The sequence below is a fragment of the Drosophila mauritiana genome, chromosome X, assembly GCF_004382145.1.
Source record: "Drosophila mauritiana strain mau12 chromosome X, ASM438214v1, whole genome shotgun sequence".
NCBI lineage: Eukaryota > Metazoa > Arthropoda > Insecta > Diptera > Drosophilidae > Drosophila > Drosophila mauritiana.
Window position 1 is genome coordinate 10,102,674 of NC_046672.1, and position 18,572 is coordinate 10,121,245.

The 18,572-nt window shown below is 44.3% G+C and overlaps 2 protein-coding genes across 6 annotated transcripts; one reads left to right on the forward strand and one right to left on the reverse strand.

Moving 5' to 3' along the window:
* Positions 1 to 746: 746 nt before the first annotated feature.
* Positions 747 to 17,909, forward strand: LOC117147841. 5 transcript variants are annotated; one of them, XM_033314903.1, is made up of 4 exons: positions 756 to 3,432; positions 14,218 to 14,403; positions 14,501 to 14,522; positions 16,990 to 17,125. In XM_033314903.1, exons 1-4 carry the CDS (start codon positions 2,757 to 2,759, stop codon positions 17,024 to 17,026), a joined length of 921 nt encoding a protein of 306 aa, XP_033170794.1. In that variant the 5' UTR covers positions 756 to 2,756; the 3' UTR covers positions 17,027 to 17,125. The 5 variants fall into 5 exon arrangements, with proteins under 5 accessions (XP_033170790.1, XP_033170794.1, XP_033170793.1 ...); XM_033314902.1 differs by having other exon boundaries at positions 764 to 3,432; positions 14,218 to 14,375; positions 16,990 to 17,909; XM_033314899.1 differs by having other exon boundaries at positions 747 to 3,432; positions 14,501 to 17,081.
* On the reverse strand, positions 8,857 to 10,215 carry LOC117147840 (terminal uridylyltransferase Tailor-like). The gene has a single exon (XM_033314898.1). The coding sequence runs from the start codon at positions 10,213 to 10,215 to the stop codon at positions 8,872 to 8,874; it is 1,344 nt and encodes a 447-aa protein (XP_033170789.1). The 3' UTR covers positions 8,857 to 8,871.
* Positions 17,910 to 18,572: the final 663 nt, after the last annotated feature.

An 18,572-nucleotide genomic window follows, 5' to 3' on the forward strand; every position in this document is an offset into this window, starting at 1 on the left:
TTAAAGTTTTTCTAAGTGGAAATTTTATGAAAATTAACATTGTTGCTGACGGCCACAGGAATCGTCAACCGTTCATAACTTTTCAAAGAGGTGTTCAAAAGTATGCTTCACAAAATTGTACACCGTCGTTTGGCATTTGTTCTTCGCACTGGCGAACCCAAAATAAATCCCTGCATACTTTCGAGCACTTCTTCTTCGCAGATTTGAAACCTGTTGTTGGTCTATTTTTTTTTTTTTTTATTTCGGCCACGAAACGACGTATTTGTACATATCATACAAATTACAAATTAAATTGGGTCAAAGTCATTTTAAATTCGGGAGCGGACAATCCGAATTAATTAAAGAATCTCTGCCTGTATTGTCGGCGACCTGAACAAAAGCATTGACTTTTGTTTGTCTTTCGTCTTGCACAATAAATAACGAAATTCCTTTTGAAATTTCCAGCTGGCAAAGCGAAGAGAGCGACGCCGCAACTTTACCCTCTCGACAATTCATTCCAATGCCGTTACCGTTGGCCATTTTCTCTCTTTTTGGGAAATCGTCGGAAAAGCGTGAGAAAATTTTGGGAAATTTGTGGGAAAATCCCCTGGCTGGCCGGCGGTCTATAAAAGCGCGCTTCCCTCGCCGAGCGCGTTACAAAGGCAGGCGGACTGCCGACGCGAGTGGCAGGATAGAGCGGCTAACAAAAAAAAGGACAAGCGGCTAAAAAAAGGACGAAACAACGTAAAGTGTTTACTCGCAGTTCAATTTTACATTTACTCCGGAAACGGACGACCGCGATCCTGTTCCATTTTTTTTTTCTTTCTTTTTTTTATTATTTTTTTTTTTTTGTGGTGCCGCATCCTTGTTTTGGCAGATTTACACAAAAATAAAAGTGACAAAGTGCGCTGCACATGAGTCGAAGGACGCGCGCCTTCAGCATCCTCGCACCAGCCTCAGTGGAACTCAAGCCGAGTCGCCGGAAAAGCCATCCATCCATCCCATACCATCACTACCATGCCCACACGATTCATTTCGCGCGTCCATAGTTTCTCCTGCCGACCGTGGCTTTCCATCCACACAACCCCCACCCACACCCAGAGGACACTGTTCAAAAAGTTGTGGTCTTTGTATGCTGACATATACCAGTGCTTAACGGAATACCTCATAAAGTGGCCAAGTGTGACAATCTAGTAATTGTGTATGAGCCATTTATATAAGGAAGGCTACGTAGAATATGCAGATAGATCCTTTCGATTTGACTTTCGACTTGAATATTGCGAAATTTAATTATAATAATGATAACAACAACGCAAGAGTCTTTTAAGCTATTAAAAGCAAGTAGTTATCTGGTTGTTAGCAATGGATTTTAAATTGGAAATAAAATGGCAAATGAACTACGTTATTATTTCTAATCACCGGAAAACATTTGAGCCGAACTTTATTCTTCCCGAAAGTATCAAAATTGTTTTCTCTGCAAAAGGAATCGTGCTTGGCCATTTAATTGTGGTCTCTGGTGACCAGCAGGGGTTCCGAATGGGATGTGCGATGTGGGATGGGTGGATGCGGAATGGTAGGATGCTGGGATGCAGAATGGGAATTGTGGAGGTAGAATGGTGCTTTCTTCGATTCAATTCGATTTGTCGTAATGAAGCTAGTCCACGGAGTCCCATCCAATAGTTAACATATTTTTATTGCCTGTTGTCGCCAAAGTGTCCCCCACCCGGATTCGCCAGATCCGCCAGATCCGCCTCCATTTGCCCATCCCCAAGCAACCGTTCATGCCGATGCCCATGCCCATGCCCATGCCCCCCACCACCATCTACATACTATACATACGTATATAGAACCATCTATATCCCAGCTCCCTTGGCAGTTTCGGTTTCAAGTGCCATTGGAGCTGAAGCTCCTCCGGATTGCTCACTTGATGGCTTGGCCGATTCAATGTTTGCGCTTTTGCGTGGCCAACAAGTGCGGATGGGAATGGTAGTGGGTTGGGTATTGAGATTGGGATTGAGAGTGAAAGTGGGTGGGTGGGGGATTGGCGGGAGGTCAAGAGCTGGTCATTTGGGAATCGGGTTTAGGGTTCTCTCGAGTGGGCACCTCCCGCCGCCGTTCCCCAAAGTTGCTTACATCATTTCGGGGGAGCCTTTAAAAGTCATGTTCACCAACACGGTGCTGGGCTGCCGGGCTGAACAAATCCAGAGTAATCAACGATGTCAGGGGAACTTCGTAAATATGTATGAGTTTTAATGCAAATCTTTACATTTCCCAATCGGAGGGACTTCAGGTACAAGTAACTCAAACATTTCAAGGGCAATTATCACAAGCAGCTGAGCAGCTGCCGGGGGAAAAGTTTTTAAAGTTATCATTTTCGTGGCAAAATATTAACTTAATAAATGCTGCAGCATACACAATTTTAATTAAAAATGTATAATAGCCTTGCGATTATTCTTTGCACGTTAAATCGAGCGATGAAGTTAAGTTTTGGTGTAGGAATTTACTGGCCTTTTGCGGTTTTATTTGTTTAATCGTAATGGGTTAGTCCCTTGGAAAATCCCTGGGGGGAGGAGCACTTAGACCCTTCACGGGGGGCTACTCCTGATCGCAATCAATCGTGGTTGGTCAAACTTTCGCCAACCGAAACTTTTACTCCTGCCCACTTTTATCCACCCATCAGACACACAGCACACACAAACTTAGTGATTCATTAAAGCAATTAGAAAAGTCCGGAATCCGTGGCTGAGAGGACAAACATTTAGCAACACTTCTCTTGCATGCAGCCAGGATTCACGGAGCGAGTGCGGGACCACCTAATGCTCATTGAAATTTACGATTATGCTGCGAAATTATTAAACAATATGACCGCCAGAGGAGTCAGGAATTCAGTGGGAAAAGCAGGGAAAGCCGAAGCAGCCGAAGCAGCCGAAGCAGCCGAGAGCCGTACTAAGGAATCAACAGGGAAATTGGGCAGCCTGCTTGGCCGCACACTGGCCAAAGTGGCCCGCTCCAATCCCGCCCAGCACGTGACCAATCTGCCCGTTTCCGCACTCCTGCTCCAGGCCCTCGACGTGGCGGACGTGGCCCGCGGACAGGGAATCGATTATCCCATCACTAGCACCACCAGCATCAGCACCACCTTCAACACCACCAACACCACCACCACGGGCAGTGACCCAACGGATGTGCTTGGCGGTCAGCCGCCGGCGTTCTCATTTCCCGCCAACGTCACTGGAGCATCGGGAAGTGCGGGGGATGCGGACGCATACCTGCCCACGGGCAATCTCAGCGGTTTCATCGAATCCTCAACGACGGCGGTGATGAGCACACTGCCCATTCCGCTGCCAATCCCCACCAGCACCATGGCCACGCTCCAGGCCCAAACGGTGGCCACCTTCATCGCCGCCACCGGCAGCAAGAATCGCCCAACGACCATCGTTGTCTACCCAACGGGTGAGTTCCTAAATCCAGTTCAATTTCTTGAAAATTCCATCTTGCGCAAAATGCAGCAACATTTTGAAGTGGAACTTTGTAATCAGCTATCAAAAATTGCAGTAAAAAATACTTCCTTTTGTTGTCGAAATTTGATTTTGTTTTTTATCACCCAACAGATGAGTTCATAAATTATACGACAACAATTTTAAACAAGGGCTAACAAAATTTGCTTAAAAACATACTTTATTTTGTGTGCGAAAATGTTGTGGGGAATTTGATCATATATGTACGTAGAATACATATATACATTAATTACCAAAAGCAAATTACGAGAAGTTGTAAAAAACACATTGCTTGCGGCAACTTCGGCCATAAATAATAAAAGTAATTTGCACAATTTACGACTTTTCTTAAATTTTACATCACATTTGATGCCAGTTCTGTTTCGGCGAGTGAGTTGAGCGTTTTATTGTCGAGCAACATGCACTTAAGGAAGTAGTTACTGTGCATTTGCCGTGCATTTCATGAATTTTCGAGCAACTGAAATCAAAATAACTTCCTGTTAATGCGCAACTGGCGCATTAAATTTGCATGGGCAAAAGTTCGGCTTAAATTGCTTTAAATTCAATTTTTCCCTTTTTTTTTTTTTGCAAATCGAGTGGGGCAACTTGGTTGAACTTGAAGCGCTCTTAATCATGCTTGCCCGCTCGGCAAATATTAATAACCATCATTATGTTTGTTGATTTTTTATTCAACATATTGTATGTACATATGTCCCTTCTGTTTTTCAAAATGCTGCAGCTTCTTGCTTTCCAGCTGCCACGTCGTTTTTAATCAAAAGAAGAGCCCAAGTGGGATTTGTCACCGTTTTGGGGCAACAATCAATTACCCCCGCGTCGCAAATGAAAGGACTCCTCGAACTGCCTTAAGTTGATTAGGAACATTTGCCGGATAAAGAGCCGTGCTCCGCTTTAGTAATCAAATCAAGTCGGTGCAGTCAGTCACCCATTGGGGTCGCGTGCCAGTCCGGGTTCCAGTATCCACATCCTTACCCCGCATCCGCATCCCAATTAGTCGCCCCGTTTGCCGGCGTTAATTTGCATGAGCTGACAACCGAGTCCTCATTATCCGCATTGACTCCGATTTCTCCTCCGGCTGGCGCGTCAACTTATATATTTTTTATATATATTTTTGCTTTTATAGTTTCTCGGTGGCACGGCCAACTTTGCTTGGCTTTCGAACTGGCTCAGGCCAATCCGAAAAGTTGGCCCCAAGAGTTTAAGTATGGACTAGGCTCCATTTCCATTCCCATTCCCCATTTCCCCTGCTCCCATTCACCCTGCTCCATTCAGCAATTAGACAAGTCTGAGTCGCAGTAATTGCGACTGTTTAGCTGTTGATTGTGCCAGGCAAGTGTCGCCATCAGTTGAGTGGGTGGAAAAAAAAAAAAAAAAAAAAAAATGGTTGGGAAAACTGGATGGAAAGTTGGTGGGCTTCTCCAGCTGGCGCCAATGTCGCAGAGCCTCGAGCCGCTCACACATTAGAGTCTTAAAGGCTGCACGGAAAACAAATAACCGAGGGTTAAAACTGTCTAGAAGTAGGCAATAAAAGCGAGAACATGGGATTAGGGGGAAAACACACACTTTTAGACACCTTTACAAGTGATCCCCCAGTCATTTCTGTCAATTCGATTATTCATCCAGGAGTTGGCATAGAAATCTCAAAGGATTTTCCGCTTGAATACATTTGAAAGCCTTTAAAGCAGTACTGTACTGCTTTCTACTCAAAACGCAAGAGTTTGGCTTATTTATTTATATAAGCATATATATATATAAAGCATATATAATCTGTATCTAATTAAGCTCGACTTGCAGCCTTGAAAAACTTTACATGAAATTCATTAAATTTTTTATTGTGTGACGTAGGCTGGCGTCTTTATTAAGCGAATGGCTCCTTCGTCACACTCCCAAGGCTTCTGTGCCGGCGAAATTTGTCGACTTTCCTGCTCGCCTTATCGGACCCAAGAAAAAAAAAAAAAAAAAGGCGCAGACTTCAGCTCATCCCGCCCGTAGGCCCATAACCATTCTCATTTCCCCAATCCCCACTACAATCAGAGCGTACATCTCGGGCATTATCGACGGTACGAGGGGGTGGTGGGTGGTGGGCGTTGGGCGGCATATGCCTATGTCAGCGCCCTCGTTGGCCTGTGGGCGTGGCACTCGAGTTGCCGCCACCTTGTCAGTTCGACGCGAAATACAACTTTTCGTCCATGCTGACAGCAATGGAATAAAAAAAAAAAGAAAAAAAAAATTGGAAAAAAAAGAAAACAAAAAGAATCGCAGATGGAGGAAAAAAAACCGGGCCCATTACAATTTCCCCAACAACAACGAGAAAAAGTGCGTAAACTCATCCAAAAAAATGATATAACAGGAATGTGATGTCCTTCAGCTCCATTGATAAGTTAACAATGCATTCTACTTAGCGAAACACTCGAATGCCTGTTCGCTTTTTTCGACGGGGAGTTCTCGTTTTTCATCCGGAGAAACTGAACTGAACTGAACAGAACTGGGGGAGGTTCTTTTCGCGAACAATACTTAAATATTCGATTTTTTCCCTTTTAAAATGTTCCACTGGTATAAGCTCAATTTAATAGTCAGTGCCTGTATGGCGAACTTATTGGAAAGCAGGAGGAGTAATTTAATAAATAAAAGAGTTTCGCACTCATTGATAGTTGGATTTTATTTTTCTATATATATATATATATATATATATATGTATAGTTTATAATGTGGTAACGAAACGCACCGCAACATTTTGTTGTTCGGTGCTGATGGGAAAACCAATCCCCTTTGCTAATTTAATCATGCTAATGTTGTCAACAGCTTTCGACTGTTTGCGGCTGAGACGTCCGTTTTGGTCAAAATTGAATGGGTTGTGTTTGTGTGTAGAGGTTGCCTTATGTAAAACCGCATTTCATTGGTAAGCACGAGGGCCCTAGCTTTTGGCCAGAATCCTGTCGGGGCACCACCACTGACTTTGATTTGGGCGGGAATTTGGACCGATTTGCTGAGCTGCAGCTTCGTATCAAAGTGAAACTTTGGGGCTCTATTAAATGCAAACTATTCTCCGCAAATGCCTTGCGGACTTCAAAGTTGGCCCCCTCACATCCCCCCAACCGTTCCTTTTCCCATTTTGCCCGCCTTGAGTTGAACCGAAATCAAGCTCGAGTTGACTTTGATGGGAATATATTCGAATTGGAGAAATCATATGTGTGTGTACCCAGCATATCTCTGTGTGCCGGCAAGTCAATACACTCAAAAAAAAAACTCATCTAAAGCAGGCACATTATGTTTTCATCAGCTTTTTTTATCATTGCATGGTGAAAAATGGTCAAATAAGTTAGGAAGTAATAATAAGCATATCGATTTCCAAAGCTTTGTATGCGTCACATTTGTTTAAAAGTTTGAAACAGCTAAAAATAAGCCATGTTTGTCTGTCCGTCCGTATCTCGGGATCTGAGGCAATCTACAGGCTAGAAAGCTATAAGATAAGGTTGCCACACCCCGATCTGAATAACTCCCTTTATTTTTGGCTATTAGTCACTTACTTTAAATTTAATTTATTTAATGTTTATATTATGTTTTTGCTTGGTATGTATTAATATTTAAAAAAAATAATAGATTAACGTAAATACGTTACTCTACTCCCCACAACTTCACCTCCCTCGTCCGTGTCTCCGAGTCTCTGCATCTATTTGTGCTCCCCATCGTTTCTCTCGTATCATATATGGTATATCATATTATATCATATCAAGACCAACATCTAGTCCAAGAAAGTTGCAACTCCAATTTGCAATGGTAAAGCATAAAATTATTCTGTATACAAGTTGTTTCCTCGTCCGTTTTCCGGTCCAAGGACTGTGTTGGTAGTATTAGCCTGCTCCGAGTCCGGTTCATGCTGATCGAAGCCAGCCAGATCGGCCGGCTTTAGCATTCCACGCGAATATGCGTATTCGATGAGGGCCAGGTGACAGAACACGTACTGTTCGGGCATCTGAAGACAGTGGGCTCGCTGCGAGCGGATCTTTTCAACGGTTCCACGTATGTCCACCGTGCCCACGTCCTCCAGGCGCGATATGCAAGTGGCCAGGGTGATGAATGTACCTGTGTAGAGTTTTTGGTAGTCAGTCAATCTGGCGTGGATTGTCTACAATGTTGGCGACTCACCTGAGCGTCCAATGCCTGCACTGCAGTGCACCACAATGGGCGGTCCAAGGGGATGACCCGCCCAGGTGTCGGCCAGTCCTTCGAGGACCTGCGCCTGCTTCTCACGCACCTTCTGCACGAAGTTCAGCATGGTCATGGCCGAGCTGGGAATGCCATAGTCCGGCCAGCTGGTGAACTGCCAGTGTGAGACATTGCGAACTTCGTCTGTCTGTTGGCGAAATGACAAAGTGATTCTAATAATATTCGCTATCGGTGTACTATAAAGAGAGCTTCACCTTTATGTTTCTCAATTCTAACGAGGTAACCATGTAGCCCTCGTTGCACTCAACGCTGCACTCAACGCTAATGAAGATTTCATTTGACCTACCTCGAATGCCAGAAGGTGCCCTCGGGCGGCCTATTCCGAATGACCGCGTACTCCTCAATCAGACCACGGAGTCCGCCCTGCTTCATCATCTGGACAATCTGATGAATGGACTTGGAATCCCCTCCTGACCATCGAGACTATCATCGACACTCATGTCGGATGAGGCGCTGCTGGGCGGGTTCAAAAACTCTCTGCCCCCATTGGTGGTGGCGCCGTTAGCTGCTCCAGCAGCTGTGGTGGCGTACGTGATGGTACTGTTGTTGTCCGCGGTATTATTATCGCCCCACTGGTGGACGGCGCTGATTATCGTGGTTTTTTCATTGTTGGACACAATTCGTGATCCAGTTTCTGAACCGGATCCGGATCCATCGCCCACATCCACGATATTGACCAGCAGCTTGTCCTCACGATTCATCATCGATTGGCGGCAGCTGAGCAACGATGTGTCGCGATCGACCTCCAGCGTGCCACCCAACTGAAGGGGCAGCGTCTTGCGCGGCACGTGCAGCGCCAATTGGGGCACCGATACAGGGAACACTCGCTCGCGCAGCTTCTTTCGCACGAATAGACGCAGGATCTTAATGAGTGCTTTGAACCACAGTGGCGCTGTCACGATCAGACCTTCTTCAGACGCGCTGGATAACTGGCCATCAATTATAACTTCTTTATTATTCAGACACACCCTTGTAAATGATTTAAGTAAGCTTTGTTGCCCTTGTAAATAATTTCTCCCTGCTCCAAGAGACTTTTGCCAAGAAAACGTTTAGTCAACTTTATTAGTTTAGTTTATTAGTTTAGTGTATTAGTTTAGTCTATAGTGATATTGTAAATTCAAGTAATTGAATGTGTGAAAAGTGTAAGTCATTAAGATCTGTTTTCAATTTGGCATTGAATCTGCCATCTTTTATCTGCCACTATCTTGTCGGCTACTAACTTATCCGCCAGGCCAAATAATAGGTAGTCGTATAGCTTCTCTGGTTGCGAAGTTAGTTCCTGATCGCTGCATGCTTGAGCAGCCAGGACTAGGCATTGTCTAAAGTAAAATAAATTTGCAATGGACACTGATTTGGCCACGTTGCGGTTCAGCTCGAAGGGATCCTGTACGCACATAACTCTATCCAGCTGGAAAGCGTGTGGCGGCTCACCTGTTGCATCATGCACGAGCTTCTGTTGCTCATCGTACTCGGGAAATCCTCCTGGTATGCCCAGTGTTGTCTCCTTGTCCACACAGCCGCCCAGAAACGGACTCAATAAACTTTTGTCAAAGTTGACAGTGCTGTAGTATATGAAGAAGTTTTTAAGTAAATCCAGCGTGGTGAGCCGTTCTGTAATCGGCGGCGTTAGGTCCAGGCTGTAGGCAAAGTTAACGCCCGACAAAATAACCGGTGGACAGAGTGACTGGAGCTGTTTGACGGATGGAACTATTCGATTCACTTGCAAGTTTACGATGATCAAGGATATTAAGCAATAGCTTGTCATGCCGCCATTGCAAATCAATTTTAGCTTCTTGGCCCAGATTTTCAAAAATAAGCTGAGCTCGCGTATCCGCTCATTGCGAAGCATCAGTTCGCCCACAAATCGGGAGTTAAATATGCCATTCGGATTTGACATATTGAAGTCTATGTTCAGTCCGGTGAGCTGATGCTTACATCTAATGATGGGCACGCTGGCATGACGAATGGTTACCACATCTGCAAAGCATTTGGAACTTCGTAAAAAGTATGAAGTCCTGTTGTATAGATACTGATGGCACAATGGTGGCTGGTTGCCGTTGGGCTCCAGAAACAAATCCAGGTCGCTCTCCTTCAATGCTAAGCCTGTAACCAGTGAACCAAAGGGGAACACCCTAACCTTGCCCTTCATCTCCTTCTCTATGCAGTTGCGGACGTGCTCGAAGCAGGTTTTCATCTTTTCGAGATCAACAGCAAAGATATTCAATACGGTGCGCAGGTGCCCGCCGGGCTTGGACTTCTCGAGAGCCTCCCGCAGCTCATGGCGTTCGGATTGGCTTTGTGCGCTGTTTAATATCGTGGTAATGGCGTTCAATCGCTTTCGCAGTTGCTTCTGGAGCTTGCTGCCATGCTTGAGCAGCGCGTGGGCAAGGCAATCCTGCGTACTCTGGAAGGGGGCACCGCATACCATGCAAAGCACAAGATTACCGTCACCATCCCCAGGCGGAGAAGTTGATTCCGATGCAGAGGCCGACATTTTTTTATTTACGCAAAAAGAAGAATCAAAAAATGTAGACAGGTTTCTGTGACAGCTACGATTTCTTACTAGCTCACTTTGTAACGTCTCAATAAAGAAGTATTGTTTTGACAGTTCACATATGGCAGGTCAAAATGTTCCTTAGATGTGAATTTTTTAGAATTTCAGTCGACTACTCTTTCTTTACAATCTGCGTACGAAATCGAATTAAAGCGTTATCCTTTGAACAATTACTACTTCATTTACCGCCCCTATAATTATAAATAAAAATTTGTGAAGCTTTTACTTTAAAACCTTAATTGCCTTAATTATTTATAAAATGCGTATTTATTTTGGAGGGGTTCCCACCATAACTTGGCTAAAAATGCTGATAAAGAAGAAAGAATAACTGTTTTGAGCAGCTATTTACCAGTGCTAACAATCCCTATAACTTTTTGAAGAATTTAGAAAAATTAATTTTTGGGTCAATTTTCGCATTTTTGGAAAGGGGTAACATCATCAAAATTTGCAAAAAATGGCCAAAAAATAGAATTTCCATTTGTGGATACAGTTCGATTGGGGATTTTAATACGAGCACAACGAGATAGGGCATTCCATATTCAGACAATTATTTTTAAAGTTGAGGCAAAAAAACGGATTATTTAATGACCGAAATTCGGAAAAACGGCTTTTGCCGAAAACTTGATATTTACAATCGGAACGAGGCATGACCTTCCATATTTGGCCTATTATTTGAATAGTAATGTTTAAAAAACGATAATTAATTATAAGAAAATCAGGGAACCTCTCCGAATTTTTCTGCGTGTACTCTATGTGCCGCGCACATTCGATGGGCTTTGTTTGTGCTGGCGATGCTGCCTTTGTGCCGCATTCCTAAGAGGAATTTAATTTTATTTATTTTATTTAATATTTTTCCACCGAGATACTCGAGTGTCTACGAAACACCCAAGTGTTTAACGTGAAACCCATGAGTGTTTTGCCACTCGGCCCTTTTAGGCACTTGCCTTTTTCTAACTGTTTGTCTTCTCTATCCTCCGTTATGAGTGGCGAGTGTAATCGGCACCCGCGACGAAGAGTGCCGTATTGATTCAGATTCAGATTTTGACTGTGTGTTTGTAAGTACCCGCGAGGTGCGTGGGAGGTGGCACCTGCACCCAAAACTGTTGGGTGTTAGTCGAGTGGCAAAAAATGCCACCCTTGCAGTTCTCTAATTCCTATTCCATCGCCGACGTCAAATATGCAAACATTTAAATTCGATTCAAAGGACGCGTCTGTCTGAGTGGGGCAGAGGCATTATTTTTATTGTATTTATTGAATATTTCTGGCATCAAACGATGCCTGATGGCTCGGCTTGAATGGCGGGCTCTTCTCCAACTGCTGCTGCTGCTGCTGTTGCTCTTCGCTTTCCGTCCGCTGATACAGGACTCCTTCTTGGGTGCAAACTAAAGTAAACAAAGGAGTGCGGAGTACGGAGTAAGGACTCGGGACGCAGGACTCCCCCCTTCGCGCCATCAATTTGTGTAAATTTGAACTGTCACTTTGAAGGCGTTAATTGGATTCAGTGGCGCAGGCAGCCGCGAGCTGTGGGATTCTGTGAGTCCTGCTGCCGAGTCCTTCTGCCGCAAGGAGCTGCTGATGGACAAAGTCGAGTAAATCCAGCTGAGGCGTTGATAAGGTCGTGGCAAACATTTTGTGTCGGCGCTCCTGATCGAACGCGAACTTAATCGAATAATGTCAGGCCAACATCAAGTGCTCCATTTACCCCGTGTACGGGGTTATCCAAGTCTAAAGCATCTCAGCCCTGAGTCGATCAAGTTGGGGGCAAAGTGACACTCAAGCGGTCTTTGAGGGGATAAATAAACACTAACAGTATTCTATTTTGTTTTGAGCGAAAATCAATTGAAGCAGCACTTGTTAGATGTCGTTTAAGATACGCATATAATTTAAATGCCACATAAAAATACAGGTTTTTATAAGTATTCAAATGTCCGTCTTGCACCTCGAAAGTAATTTAACGCCTTAATAATATTAGCATCCATTTACATAGTTTCGAAACTTTATTCGTTTCAATAATCTTTTCTGAAAACCTTTTCCAAAACTTTGCAGGGCATTCAGCTTTTCGTTTTTTTCTTTCCAATTTGTTGCCTTTATGCTACTTTTTCGACAAACAGAATTTGGGCCATGGCTTTGTGACTTAGATTAGAGCATCCGTTGGCAAGGACGAATGGTGGCGCTGTGTGGTGGATGGTGGGTGGTGTAAGGATGAAGGTGGTTGACTGTGACGTATGAGTGGCTTGAGTGGAACTGGCAAATGAGGTTGCCGGGTCAGGGGATTGGATTCGCTACTGCTGCTGGCGGGATAAGTTCACCAGGTGGATCAGTTAGGGCTGTAAGTCCTGGCGGGATTTAAGTATGCCCAGCGAAACAAGGAAATTATCCTTGGGTAGCTTAGGCTTAAGCCTGTTTAACCTCGTGTTCAGAGCTCTTAAAGGATTCACTCAAAGTGGAGTGTATATACATATATTTATGTGCAATTAAATAGCTGAACCGTAAACACATCTTCAGTTCGACATGTGCGGTTTCCAATGCTCGTATATGCTGTATTTAAATTCCTTATTTGAATTTCTATGCTATAAGGTATTGTGGTAAATACATTCGCAACAGAACAGAATTAACCTCAACGTAATATTATTATTGTAAGACTTTAAGAGTGCCATTCCCCAAAGGAAACACACGTACGCATATCAACCCAAAGAGGATTTTGAGTAAGAAACATGTTTAAAATGCTTTGTTTATGTCTGTGGGATAAATGTTTTTGTTTTTGCTAATTATACCTAATGGAATTAAGATGGCGAAATGGGGACCAAATGGCGGTGATGCAGATTTGCCTCGACTTAGTTTATGGCCGAGAGCTGAAATTAAACTGGCGGGCAGGAATCGTTAACGTTGGAAAATGCAAATGGCTTAAATGGAATGTGCACACCGACCAAACAACCGCACCCACCCCCCTCGAAAAATTCATCCGTTCGTTCCTCGACGCTTTTCCCCACAATTTCCACTTTTCCCATCCTGAGTTTCTGCTGATAAATGTTGCCTACTTTTTGGGGCCATGCAAATGAACCGGAGATGAGATGAGCTCCGGAATTATGAGTTTGCGTTGGCCATAAAACCAGCCATTCCAGCACTTGGTTATTGTGATAAAATAAACATATAAATAAATAATCTTTGCTCTCGGATGATGGCAATGCTGATGGCATTTCTGCGGCTGACCAAACCCCAAACCTCAAACCCAAGCCCTAAAACCCGCAACCACAACAATTAGGGCCCCCTTGATTTTGGGGCGTTGACAGCCCCACAAAGTCGGCCGATTAACATTCGTGCATCATTTGGCAAGGCCGAATTGTTTTTGCCATTTTTTTGTTTTGTTGCTAGCTGAGTGAGGGGTTGGTGGTGTATACATTGGCATAATGGGGCCAAATAAGGTTGGGCAAGGTCACACAGCCAGCAGGAGGCGAAATGTGACTTGATGGGGTCAAGAATGAGTACGGTTCTGCGATGTTGAGTGCGATTAAGTGGACTTGGAGGGGCAGGAAGTGCCCTCCACTTGGCTCAGCCAAGGAAATGTTCAATAAATTTTCGGTCAAAATATTTGCCTAGAGATGGGCAAGCTAAGATAGATAGAGTCAGGTACGCTGCTACGCAAACGGATAAATGGAGGCTTTAATGGCAGGGGTCGTGTTCTACGTGGTGACTTACATTTGGATTAGAGAAACAGCAGATTCATTTGGAGTGTGGAGTACATAGATATAAATACTGAAAAGGAACACGTTTGGGCATTAAGCTGAAGTTTTATTAGTTAAGTTCTCAGTATTTAGTTTATCGTAAGATACTTACTCGGTGCGCTTCGTCACTAAGTGCAAAGTGCCGTTTGCAGTGACGAAATATGATAAAGTATATAAGTGTATATACCGAATTAACCCTTTCTTTTTAAATCCATTTCAGTTTCACCCGAGTCGATTGTCATCCCGATCGTCTCCTGTATCTTCGGCTTCCCCATCCTGGCGCTCCTGGTGATCTGTTGCCTGCGAAGGAGGGCCAAGTTGGCCAGGGAGAGGGACAGGAGGCGGAACTACGACATGCAGGACCATGCCGTCAGCCTGGTCAGATTTAGTCCAATACATAGGCTTAGTGAGTTTGAATGTCGTAATGTAATGTGTGTACGAAGAACGTTTCTTTTTCTTTTTCTCGTCTCGTCTCGTTTTCTTTTTTATCTCTGGTTTTGCAGCCACTCGCAGATCGAATGACTTGTCCGTATTTTACGACATCATGCATCCTGCAACCTGCATCCCAGCATCCCAGCACCCCAGCATCCCAGCATCCTGCATCGGAGCAGATACAAAATTCATCTTTGCCCTCACTTTACGAGCATATAGCCCACATTCACATTTAAAAGCACCCCCAGGTCCTTTGCCCACTGATATATATACACACTCGACTCGCTTTCACTTGGCCAGTTTTCCTCTTAATCTGTGCCATGTCGTGGCCATTAATACACCTGTGTCGACCATTGTTGTTGGATCAGCCAGCCTGCATAAAAGAAAGAAAGTTGGGAATCCACAAAAGGATGACAAAGAGCCCGACGACGCATCATCAATATCATAATCATTGTTTTTTAAGAGCCCGCATGTCGAGAATGTACCTTTGTACGGAGGCACTGAATTGTCATTGTCAGTGGACAGCGCAGTATCCAAGCCAAAATCCCCACAAAATCCGAGCACAGGTGCATTAGCCATCCTGCCAGACACGCGCACTGAGAGAATTCGGTGCACGTTCATTTCATATTCGATGTTGCATTATTTCCACCTCTTTAGCGAAACTCTTGGGCGAAGACCATCTTCTGTCTATCGATTGCAGATTTCCAGTCATTTTCTATCAATTTACTATTTATGATATATACATATTCCATTCCGACAATATTGAAGTTCTTATCGAAACGGCAAAAAGATTCAATTTATTCAAATTATGCCAGGCATCCATGCTTCCTACCGAAGAGCAAACTACGGAAAACGTGAGTTGAGTGAAAGCAGTACAACTTAACTGGGAGAAAGTGAGGCACATGTGTGTGTGTGTGTGTGTGTGAGCTGCTTTACAAGTGTCAAGCGAAGAGAGAGAGAGAGAGAGGGCACTGAAGCAAGAGAGAGAGAGTAGCTCGACTTGCATTTGCATTTGCATAGCATACCTTTGGGCGCTCGCAGTCCTGTTTGCATATCACAAAATCGAATGGGGAGACGGGGGAAAAGCTGTGAGTGAGCGGCAGTTGGAGGAAAACACAAACACAAACAGGAAAAACTGTTGAGAGGGTTCGCTAGAATAGTAGCTTGCCCGCTTATTTAGCAATGCGACACACACACACACACGTGGCGCGCCCCCGGAGTTGCCACGCCCACTAAAGCACGCTGTCGTGCGAGGGTTTCAGTGCTTTATGTACGCACGAACACGCAGAAACATTTTTATAACTGTAAATTTCATATTCAGAACGCGGGGCGTCAACTGAATGTGAATCCGCCACTTCAGGTCGCATAGAGCAAAAAAAAAAAATAAATAAAAAAAAAATAAAGCACTCTGGCAGAAAAAAAAATAAACAAGCACACACACACACAGACGCAGTCAACCCTTCTTCATCGGAAACACACGCAGCAAATGCCGTCACATTTGGCTGATACCCTTGATTAAGTGCAGTTTCGCCATAGCTTTTCTCTCAACGAACTAATCGTGTGGCGCCACAGAAATCAATAGAAGTATAACCTCGTAAGAATAGGTATCATTTAATCTAGGATTTTCCTCCTTTTCAAGGATTTGACAACCCTGCCCTGCCATTATACCCTTATAAATTTATAAAAATTTACCTCTGTGCAGCGCCGCAACGATGATGATTAAGTTGGTGTTGACGAGGTCGACACAACCGCAGGATCCCAAAAACGAGGAGCGACAACCGCAAACTACACTGGTTTTTGGCTGTGTCGCTTCTTGGCCCCAAAAACAACACACAACTCAATCCCCCCTTTCACCACCACCACCCCTCCCCCCTCAAGTGGGGACATGCGTTTTTTGGCACACATTTTCGCAAAACGATTACGCATCACCGCAGATCCTTTGTCTCTTTTTTTTGTATTTCGTCCCAACCAATTTACCCCCCTTCTTGTTTTCGCATAACTTTTTTTGTCATCTCGTCTTTTATATATGTATGCTCCACATTTGCCAGGGACGACATCAAATTGAGTTAATCATTTAAAAAGGATGTTCATTTAGCAGCGAGTGCATTTTTTCGCATTTAATTACTTTAAAATCTGCTGGCGTTTTTGGCACAACGTTTTTGGGACACCATAAACTAATCAAACGTACATTTCATTTGCATGTTTCACAAGTAGTTTATTTCACACACCGTTAGTAGTTTTCGCTTGTTAATACTGACACGGGGGCAATATACCCATTATTTGTTTAAGAAAATGGGAAAATAAGAAGTGCTGTCGCTCGTTTCGGCCAAGATATATATTTTGAGATGCGATGCAAGTAAATCACTTTTCACCCCACGTTTTTCTCATTTTTGGCGCGTGACACCAGCACATCGTCTCCTTTTCGACATCATTCATATCATATTCACATATTCACCACAACCCCCATGGCATTTTATCCTGCTCGAAGGACCAAACGCAAAGAGACAAATTTGATTAAAGGAAATTCTCTCTTCCCAATGCCCGCAAACCACATCCACAGATTACCGATCGTCGCGAGCTATCAGTCTACGTCCTGAACGAAGCCTAAGCCAGGGCTTCACCTCTCTGGAGCTGGACACTGTGCTGGAGGAGCGCTGCAGCGACGTGGAGCAAACGCAGACGGAGATGTTCAACGCGGAGTCGCCGATGGACACCACCTCCTACAAGATGTCCTTCTCCTCGAGCTAACAGTTAGCCAAACAGCAGCAACTGGAGCAGGCATCGCCCCAGGCCGAGATCCGAGATCCCCAAGCAGAGCGCCAGGAGCCGGGTCTTAAGGTTCCGCCGGCCAGGTCGCCGTCACAGCTGGCTCCACCGCCACAGCTGCGCAAGACGGCCAGTGTGCGCGATGATCCTGCTGGTCTGGCCAAGCGGCGAAGTCGCCTCCAGGAGATCCGGGCTGCCAGCAGCAGTGCAGGTGGTGGTGGTGGTGGTGGTGGCGGCGAGGCAGCTGCCGCCTTCACCAAGCGGGAATCGAAGCGGGACCGTCGACGTGGAGGCGGAACAGTAGCAGCAGCAGCAGCAGGAAGTAGTAGCAGCGGCAGTGGATCCCAGTCGCCCACCATGCGCAAGTCGCATTCACTGGACGCCGCCGAGAGCTACTCGTTGGCCAGCATCCAGGCTCCGCTCTGGGTGACCCTCACCAATGCCCGCACCATCGATGAGCTGGCCCAGCAGAAGATGTGAGCTCCAGTTGCATCTGCATCTCCATCAGATTTCTTCAGTTAGCAAACCTCCGACAGTGTCTACAGAGCCCCGCCCACTTAGAAATCGTGTAAATGTTTAGATGAATTTCAAATTAGTCACATTACCGACACAAACGAACTACTTGCATCAATAACTAAAGCTAAACCAATTTAATGAAGTTAAAGACCAAACAGAAATAGTAAAACAAAGCTAATAATAAAGTGTAAAAAATTTAAATTCACCTAAAACACAAGTCTTTTATCTTACTCTAATCGATGATTTCATCTGAGGCTTTAAGTACTGGTTCATTTTCATTACAGTGTGCTTTTTTTTTGTAATGGGGTCATAAAAAAGATGAACATGCCCCAAAAGTGGGGGCTCTGGATAACACCCAGAACCCTTTCGTGATGCACTGCATCCTTAGCGGGGAGCGGGGCTTCGATGATCGATCGGTTTGAACGGACGGAACGAATTCTGGAGTGGTGCCCCATTTTATACAAATTAATTTGAATATGTTAAACTCCCCGAAAAAGATATATATTTTTTAGAAGGCATGTGCTTGAACTTATTCAATATCAAATGAATAATATATTTTATATATACAATTCAGCTGATTAAACAAATTGTGGCTTTAAAATCCGTTGACGTGGCGTTTTATGTGTTCCCTCAATTTAGCATTTGTGCATAATTTACCCACATGAGGCGTCTGATTACAAAAGCCAAGCTGGTTTCATTTTTTTTTTGTTTTTATTTAAATTATCATGTATACATACGAAGAACTTAAAATACAAGTTTAATTTCTTTATCAAAATACATTGTTATACAATTTTCTTAGTTGTTGTCGCTTGCATGCTTGGGGTTTATTTAACGAATTGGTTTTTATCGATATTACATATT

Coding starts and splice junctions, on each gene's coding strand:
- LOC117147841 (XM_033314899.1), top strand. CDS start 2,757: ATGCAGCCAGGATTCACGGAGCGAGTGCGGGACCACCTAATGCTCATT. Junction 3,433..14,217: donor CATCGTTGTCTACCCAACGG/GTGAGTTCCTAA, acceptor AATCCATTTCAG/TTTCACCCGAGTCGATTGTC. Junction 14,404..14,500: donor TAGTCCAATACATAGGCTTA/GTGAGTTTGAAT, acceptor CTGGTTTTGCAG/CCACTCGCAGATCGAATGAC.
- LOC117147840 (XM_033314898.1), bottom strand. CDS start 10,215: ATGTCGGCCTCTGCATCGGAATCAACTTCTCCGCCTGGGGATGGTGAC.